This window comes from Mastomys coucha, unplaced genomic scaffold, assembly GCF_008632895.1.
Source record: "Mastomys coucha isolate ucsf_1 unplaced genomic scaffold, UCSF_Mcou_1 pScaffold16, whole genome shotgun sequence".
NCBI classification, from domain to species: domain Eukaryota; kingdom Metazoa; phylum Chordata; class Mammalia; order Rodentia; family Muridae; genus Mastomys; species Mastomys coucha.
Genome location: NW_022196898.1, coordinates 85,796,106 through 85,805,141, shown reverse-complemented (window position 1 = coordinate 85,805,141; position 9,036 = coordinate 85,796,106). Strand labels below are relative to the sequence as shown.

The 9,036-nt window shown below is 45.3% G+C and overlaps 1 protein-coding gene across 2 annotated transcripts in view; it reads left to right on the top strand.

The window, feature by feature from the left end:
* The first annotated feature begins 3,693 nt into the window (after positions 1–3,693).
* Positions 3,694–9,036, top strand: part of Metap1 (methionyl aminopeptidase 1) — a 30,486-nt gene continuing 25,143 nt past the window's right edge. Inside the window, exon 1 of one of the 2 annotated variants that reach the window (XM_031375649.1) lies at positions 3,694–3,952. In XM_031375649.1, coding sequence (XP_031231509.1) covers positions 3,839–3,952 — 114 coding nt within the window. In that variant the 5' untranslated portion in view covers positions 3,694–3,838. The remainder of the gene's footprint in view (positions 3,953–9,036) is intronic. The other variant, XM_031375648.1, reaches the window with a different exon arrangement.

The following is a 9,036-nucleotide window of genomic DNA, read 5'->3' as shown; positions in this document are numbered from 1 at the left end:
AAAAAAAAAAAGAAAATGTACAAAATTGACTTGTACTTTCCTGTACATTTCACCTAGACAATGTGTTTCTCCACTGTAAAGTTACTGTCTGTCCTTTTAAATGTTTTGTAGGGAATTATATAATGGGCTATGTAAAGATATGGTGAACTGCAAAAGCCCTTTGATTCAGCAAGTGAAAGAGGAGACAAAGTTCTAGGGTGTTTACTGATACTTTTATAGTAAATAACAATTAAAAATACTCTATATTCCTATTATTAGTGTATTTGGTTTAGTAAGTTATTCATACAACAGAATACGTGCAGTCACTAAAGTATAAAACGAAGTGTATTGGTAACAATAAAAATAAGTCTACAATATGGTAAAGAAAGCAAGTAAATACATTGCATTATGTGGTCCAGTTTTTAATATAATTTATACATTTATTTGTGTAGTGTATGTGTGCATTTGCACATGGGATGTGTGGTGGTTTGAATATGTTTGGTGTTTGAAGCTTGGCTCAGGGAGTGGCACTATTAGGAGGTGTGGCCATCACTGTGTAGGCAGGCTTTGAGGTTTCCTATACTGAAGGTTCCTCCAGTGTGGAACAGTTTCTTCTTGGCTGCTTTCCAATCAAGATAATGAACTCTCGGCTCCTCCAGCATCTTACCTGCCTGTACACTGCCATGCTTCCTGCCATGATAGTAATGGACTAAACCTCTAAAACTGTAAGCCGGCCGCAATGAAGTGTATTCTCTTTTAAAAGTTGCCTTGGTCATAGTATCTCTCTACAGCTATAACACCAAGACGGGATGCATGCTGGGAATCTGAGGGCAACTTTGTGCAGTTATTTCTCCCCATCCACCTTTGGGACTGAGGTCGTCGCGTTTGAGGGAAAAGTAGTTTTACCACTGAGCCATCTTGCCAGTCTTCTCAATATTTTTATACATACTAGGACTTGATGAGCCTTTCCCAGTTGTGACCCTTTTTGCCTGTGACCCTATTACCCAACCTTCTGAGAACTGAATTTGAGTTCTCTGCAAAAGGAGTAAGCTCTCTTAAGTACTGAGCCATCTCTCCAGCCCCTAGAATAATTTAACATAATACATTTTATTAGAGATAAAAGCAAATTTGCTCTATTGAGACTTTTTTGTTTGTTTTGAGACAGGGATTCTCTGTGTAGCCCTGGCTGTCCTGGAACTCACTCTGTAGACCAGGCTGGCCTTGAACTGAGAAATCCGCCTGCCTCTGCCTCCCAAGCTCCCAAGTACTGGGATTAAAGGCCTGTGCCACCACTGCCTGGCCAAGACATGTGTTCTTGTTTACTCTACATAAAGAAATCTTGAGTCTAGTGTAGTGGTTCTTGCCTTTAATCCTCGCACTCAGAGGCAGAGGTGGATCTCTCTGAGCTGGAGGCCAACCTGGTCTACAGAGCAAGTTCCAGGACAGCCAGGACCCGGACTACACAGAGAAACTGTCTAGAAAAACCAAAGAACAACAGGATGGAAGAGAGAGAGAGAGGGAGAGAGAGAAAGAGAGAGAGAGAGAAAAAGAGAGAGAGAGAGAGAGAGAGAGAGAGAGAGGGAAGAGGGGAGCTTGGTTGAATATTTGACTATAGGTCATCTTTAGTTTTTCATAGTTAATTAGTATCTTGATTTATAATTGTCAATGCTAAGAATGTTGTTTCTCACAATACAAAATAGCAGAAGTCGATTTTGGTCTGTTTTAAAAATTGTTGGAAATTCTGTCCAATCCAAAGTAAAGCCCCACTGAATAATTTTTAAAAATGAAATGCAAGTCAGCAACTCAAACCAGCAGTGCATGGAAACAAACATTCAGTTCTCTATGCAGAGTTCTAGCCACCATAGGATTGCTGCTGTGGAGGCTAACTCAATCCAAATACTGGACCCGGGTTGGATACACAACGACGAATGACGGAAGGGGAATATTAGATGTCTCTGTCTTCTGTAGAGAAACCATGATGCTTAAGAGCAAATACGGTGAAAATACTGCAAGTCACAACGTATGATGGCCTTCAGCCGGGGTGTTCAGGCAGGGTTTGTCGCTGCCTATGTGACACACCCCCAGAGGGTACGTGCAGTGGGTTCAGAATCAGGCTGCAGAGAAGTCCGATCGATGCACAAGCTGAGTGTTGCCAAGATCTCCGAAGCAGTTTGCGTTTAATTTCGAAATTAACAACTTTTGGTTGTTAGGCTTTCAAAAACCATTTACTGTTGCCAAATATTTTGTGACTCCACATTTAGAAGTCGAGAGTCACAGTTTAGGAAGCTGGGATTTATACAGTTATACGTCATATACAAACATATACACATATGCAGTCACTAATTTTCTTACATGTGTACATTTTCTTTTTTTTTTTAAATTTTATTTATTTTGTGTGTATGAGTACACTGTAGCTGTACAGATGGGCGTGAGCCATCATGTGGCTGCTGGGAATTGAACTCAGAACCTCTGCTCGCTCCTGCCTGCTCCCTCTGGCCCCGATTGCTCCAGTGTAATACACTGTAGCTGTCTTCAGAAGCACCAGAAGAGGGCCTTAGATCTCATGACGGATGGTTGTGAGCCACCATGTGGTTGCTGGGATCCGAACCCAACACCTTCGGAAGAGCAGTCATCGCTCTTCGCTGAGCCATCTCTCCAACCTGTACATTTTCATTAGAAGTTTCACAGTGGTTACACAACAAAAGTTGTATATTAAAGAAAATATGAGCTTTTCTGGTGTATTAAGGTGGAAAAGATAACCAAAAATAAACGTCGTAGAATTCTTCTAGCAACAAACACAAGATAGAAAACGGCATTTCTGGTTATCTACTGATTATGTGTATTTGAAAGATTTAGGCTGCGGGTTTGTATCTGATAAACTCTAAAAGCCTTTTAACTCTTGCATTTCTTTTCTTTTCTCTTTTGGTTTGGTTTTCCAACAGGGTTTCTCTGTGTAGTCCTGGCTATTCAGGAACTTGCTCTGTAGACCTGGCTGGCCTCCAACTTAGAGAAATCTGCCTGCCTCTGCTTCCCCAGTGCTAGGTTTAAAGGCATGCACCACCCCTGCCCGGAGAACCCCTTTCCCCCTCAATTCTTGATTGGTAGAATTCTCTCAAACTAGAAAATCAGATAATATGTTTAAAAGTCGTCGGTCTTGAACTCTCTGGCCGTTACTAGCACTTTGTATTTCAATATTTCAATGGCGGGGTGTGGCAAGAAAGACATGAGGAAGGGCGGATTTCAGTCCCATCTCGGCCCATTGATATTTTTTTAAGAATGAGCGTACTTTTTTTTTTTTTTTTGAGGCTGCAGTTTGAGAAGCGGAACTCAAGAAAAGGTCCAAAAAGCTCCAGGTGAATCCAGCCGAGGAATCCACGCCCTTTCCCAGCCACCTGCGAGTGAAGGAGAAACACTGAAGGCTCAAGAATGTCACGGCCCGTGTCCTGACGTCACTCCCGAGGCGCCCTGAGGCCAGAAGTAGGGTGTGTAGGGTCTCCGCAGACCCCACGTGGCGTCGTCGCCACCCCCGCCGCCACCGCCGCCGCCACCGCCGCCGCCACCGCCAAGCTTGGGGCGGGGCAGGCAGAAGCTACGGGGCGGGGCGACACTACGCGTGCGCAGAGGGGGCGGGGCTGTCGGGGGTCCGCCGGACCGGAGGGAGGGGCGGGGCAGCAGGTGAGCGCGCGCTTAGGGGCGGGGCGCTAGCCGCGCGTGCGCGGAGGGGGCGGGGCGCGTTGCGTAGGGGTGGGCCCTGCTCCTCCCGGTCCGGCGCCTAGGCCTACGGTCTGAGCTCCTCCCCGGCCGGGTGTCTCTCTCCCCTCCCTTTGGCGGTTCCTCCCTCCTCCGGCAGCCAGGCAGCATGGCGGCGGTGGAGACGCGGGTGTGCGAGACGGACGGCTGCAGCAGCGAGGCCAAGCTCCAGTGCCCCACCTGCATCAAGCTGGGCATCCAGGGCTCGTACTTCTGCTCGCAGGTAGCCGCCCACCCCGCGCCCCTCCGGCCCTCCGCCTCTGGGCCTTGTCGCCTCCCGCTCGGGCCTCAGAGCGGCCCGGGCCTCGGGAGCGGGCCGCCGGCGCTCGCGGGGGCGGAAGCTGACCTGCGGCGGGTTCGGGCCAGGCATCCGCGGCCCCGAGGGCGGCCAGGTGTGTGCGCAGGTAGGGGCGCGTGGGAACCGGTAGCCCGTGACCTCCGCCCGAGCCGGGGTCGGATCTCTGGACGCCTCGGGCCGCGCTCCCGGGGCTTCTCTCCGGTGCCTGTGCAATCCGGGACGGAGACGGAAGCAACCTGCCGGGGCCTCGGGCTGGCCGCAGTCTCCCGTGGAGGAGAGCTAGTTTCACCCCCACTTCTTTTGTGTTTTACTATGGTGCTTTGGCATTTAAGCAACTTTGAGTGTAGGCGTGGACTGGGGGGGGCGTCTGTGTAATTCATTCTTTTCCGTTGGCATCTCAGATTATTAATCTGAGAACTGGTAAGGTAAAGAGATGAGTCACTTCTTCTGTTACTGAAGTTCCTAGGGAGTAGAAAGGACAGTTCCCTCAAGGGTTATGCTTGAAAGGCTCCGATGTCGAAGTTTTTGAGATGTTGAGTTTTTGGGTTTGTGCAATTGAGCAAACCCAGCACTGAGTGGGGCCCTGACAAGAAGTGTGTGTTTATCGAACAGTATTTATGTTCCGTTGTGTTTCGAGACACAGAATAATGGCGAGGCAAGCAGTAATAGGTATTAGGCTCTTAGCTACGATTTGTTGAGGACAAGCGTGCAAATATTGATAATAAACTGACAGGTTCCTGGGAGAGGGGAGTTAATCTATAGCCCAGACCTTGGCATGCTAATTCCTCTGGGATCTTGAGTAAGTGAAATTACTTAAGTTCTCGAGTTCCAGTGTTAGTCTCAATAGACTGAATGACGATACTTTTTCCTTCTGTATTGTACAAGATTGCGCTGACAATGAAATTGAGGAAGACCCTGTAGCCCTAAAATTTAAGACGTTTTTTTTTTTTTTTTAAAGGATTCAGTACAACTTAATGCTTGGTATCTAGATAAAGTTGAATAAGAATAATTATGTCACCAGTGGTAGTGACACATGCCTTTAATGGAAGCACTTGGGAGGCAGGCAGGCAAATCTCTCAGTTCTAGGACAGCCTGGGTTCCTCAGAGAAACCCTATCTCTGCGGTGGGGCCGAGGGAGGGGAGAATAGTTTTATGAAAATAGCAAAAACAACTATTTTCTAAGATAAAGTAGATGAAAAGGTAAATATAAGATAAAATCTATGATTAAAAGCGGTAGCATTGCAGGAGCCCCTTCACTATTGTATGGTCTGGCTTTTACAGAGTGTATGGTCCTTGACCTTGCTGCCCCCGTCACTTTCCAAGAGTTGCACATGGAGGAGAGAGACGTGTTGCTTGATCTCAAAATAGCCTTGGAGCTATCAACCTGTTGCAGGGCCTCTTGTGGCTTTAACATTTTCCAGTTTAACCTACTGAGTTCTGTGTGAAACCTGGATTTAAAACAAAATTTGTGTGCCATCTGAATAGATCCATGTATACAGTTCATGCAGTATTTAAAGTAGGGAGGTGCTGGGTGTGGTGGCATATACATTTAATCCCAGTGCTTTGGAGGCAGAAGCTGGTAGAACTCTACTGGGCCAACCTGGTTTACTTTAAGGCCAGCCCTTACTAAATAATAAAACTCTTATCTCAAAAAAAGGGAAGAAAACAAACAAACAAACAAACAAACAAAAATGGCTGGGCTGAAGAGATGGCTCAGTGGTTAAGAGCACTGACTGGCTGCTCTTCCAAAGGACCTGAGTTCAGTTCTCAGCACCACATGGTTCTCACAACCTTCTCAGGCACCAGGCACATGGTGCACAGGCATACTTGAAGGCAAAGCACCCATACACATAAAATAGAAATGAAACTTTAAAAACAACTGGGTGCGGGCTGGAAAGATGGCTCAGTGGTTAAGAGCACCAACTGCTCTTCTGAAGATCCTGAGTTCAAATCCCAGCAACCACATCCATCCATAATGTGATGCCCTCTTCTGGAGTGTCTGAAGACAGCTACAGTGTTCTTACATATAATAAATAAATAAAATTTTAAAAACAATAAAAAAAAACCCAAGTGGGTGCATTTGTGGGCTAATGTGTACTGACACTATCTTCCAAATTGATTATCCAGTACCAAGAGGTCAGCTCAGAAGTCACAGACACATAAGGATCGTTATATGGAGAACAAGAAGGTCGTATTTCTATGTGTAGAAACACACACACACACACACACACACTTACAAAGTAATAGAGGCCACGGGATTAAGAGCACAGAGGTTTATGGGAAGGGTTGGAGGGAGTGAAGAGAAGGGGGGAAACAACATAGTTATAAATTAAGAATATATAAATGCTTAAAAGCATACAGTTCATCAAAAAAGAATAGAACATCCAAGATTTTTATGAGTGTAGCCTGTGCTAGAGTCTGTGTGTGTATTACCCATGTTACTGTTTTCCATGCAATTAAATATACCCAGAGTAGCTTATGATATCTTTCTCTATCCCTATTCTCATCTCTCATGGCTAGTTTGTAAAATTTGCCACTGAGTCAGTTGTAGTAGTTCATTTCTCCACTGTAATTCCTCACTTTATAGACAAACCACTCAAATATAGACCAAAGACTAGGTCTTAGTATCCAAGTCACTTTTCCCACGGTTGGGTCATGCTTATTCAGTAATGAGGTTCTCACTTACTGCTTTAGGCGTTCTCTGACTTCACAGTTAGAGCAGCTCTTCTCACGCTAGGCGGATTACATTCTGTAGTCATGGGCTGTGCCCATATTCTCTACTTACCCAAAATGTTGCTTGTCCTCTGGAATCACAGCTCTTCTGTCAACCCAGTAGAGATGAAGTCACTGCAACTTTTCCTAAACACAGTTACATGGTGCTGAGCCTGAGACTTTTTCTCACCATTCGGGATGTTCTTTTCATGGTTTTTCCCTTCCTCTCACTCTTTGGTTCCCTAATACTGGCCAGCTTGTCCTTGGAACCAAGCCAAACCAAACTACCTTTTTATAGCACCGTAACACTTGTATGCCTTGTTAATGACCTGCATGGCCTGTTAAGCAGTGTCTTTGATCAAGTGAGCTATCCTTCTCAGTGTTCCTTCCCTGTTACTGTACTTTGTAGGCAGCGAGTGGTCAGCACATTTGAATGAATGAGTAACTACCTGAAAAGAAGAACAGGGGCTCCTCTGCTGTGTGATGTCGTGCATGTAATGGAAGCACTGAGAGCTCCTGTCATATGGTTTTGATAGGTGAAATGAATAGGTAAGGCACTGACCAGAAAAGTAAACTATATAAATAATTTTAATTAAAAAACCATTTTTATCTGAGTTGTTTCAATTTAAGAAATTTTCTTCCTTTAATGGAATAAGACCCATTATCCGAAGGCTGTGATGTTTGTATTACTAAATTAGTAGCAGTTGCATATCCCTTTTTTCTTCACCTGTAAGGGCTCTGCTTTGGTTCTTTGAGGTGGAGCTGAGGTTTTCTTTCATTGTTTTCTGAAGTTTCTTGTGTCAATGTGTGCTCAAGTCTTTAAGTGAAGGATGAAAGGAGTGGGCCTGCTGTGGGAAGTGGGATTCTACATTTGCATTATCTTTTTGTTTTTTAAAGATTTATCTATTTATTTTATGTATATGAGCACACTGTAGCTGTACTGATGGTTTAAGCCATCATGTGGTTTCTGGGAATGAAGATTGCTTACTCTGGTTGGCCCGACTTGCTCCAGCCTAAAGATTTTATTATTATATGTAAGTACACTGCAGCTGTCTTCAGACGCACCAGAAGAGGGAGTCAGATCTTATTACAGGTGCTTGTGAGCCACCATGTGGTTGCTGGGATTTGAACTGAGAACCTTTGGAAGATCAGTCAGTGCTCTTAACTGCTGAGCCATCTCTCCAGCCCTCATTATCTTTTTAAAGGATGGGTGATGTACTAGACAAAGGTATCTGTTAATTGTGACTGAACTTAAAATTTCAGTTCCTTTCCCTTTTCTCCTTCTCCCTCTCCTCTCTTCCCCTCCCCTTCCCTTCCCCTCTCCTTTCCCCTCCTCCTATTTTCTTGTTGTTGTTGTTTTTTTTTTTTTTGGAAGCAGGATTCCTTTGTGTAGCCCTGGCTGTCCTGGAACTCACGCTGTAGACCAGGCTGGAATTCAGGCCCCAAGTGCTGGGATTAAAGACATGCTCTACCTCACCCAGCTAAAATTTGAGTTTCTTTTTTTGTGTGTGTGTGGTTTTTTGAGACAGGGTTTCTCTGTGTAGCCCTGGCTGTCCTAGAACTCACTCTGTACACCAGTTTGGCCTCGAACTCAGAAATCTACCTGCCTCTGCCTCCCAAGTGCCGGGGATTAAAGGTGTGCACCACCACCGCCACGCTTGAGTTTCTTGACTGCTGTTATTTAGCCAGGTTCTGTTCTGCTCATTGTCTTGCCCTAAGCCAGGTAGTTAGCTGAGAAGGAAGTAAAGAAGGAAGTAGTAAATCTGCTACTGTTTGTGGCCATCAGAATTTAGAAAGTCAGTGGGAGGAGAGGGCATTGGCAGTGAGCCGTTGGTTTCAGTCTTTGTGCCTGTGTCCTTCTGGGTGGATGGTACCATCCTTAGAGTTTGTGCCTGTGTCCTTCTGGGTGGATGGTACCATCCTTAGAGTTGGGAAGAGGGTTACTAAGAACATGGAACTAGCTAGCCTAGTGTTTGGTAAATGATTTCAAGATGCTTATCACCTTATTTATTATTTGTTTATCATGTGTGAAAGTGTTGTGTCTGCATGTATGTATGTGTATAGTATGAGTGCACAGTATTCTTGGAGGTCAGAAGTGGTCATCAGATCCCCTGGAGTTAAGGATGGTGTGAGTCCCCGTGTGGGTACTAGGAACTGAACTAGGGTCCTCTGCAGCTCAACAAGTGCTCCTTCCTCCCTGCTGCTGAGCTGCCCTGGCTCCAGCCTCATATATTGAAAACAGACCTAAAGAAGTAAAAATATTTGACAGTAAGTATTGGTTAGGACATTTGGGTAAT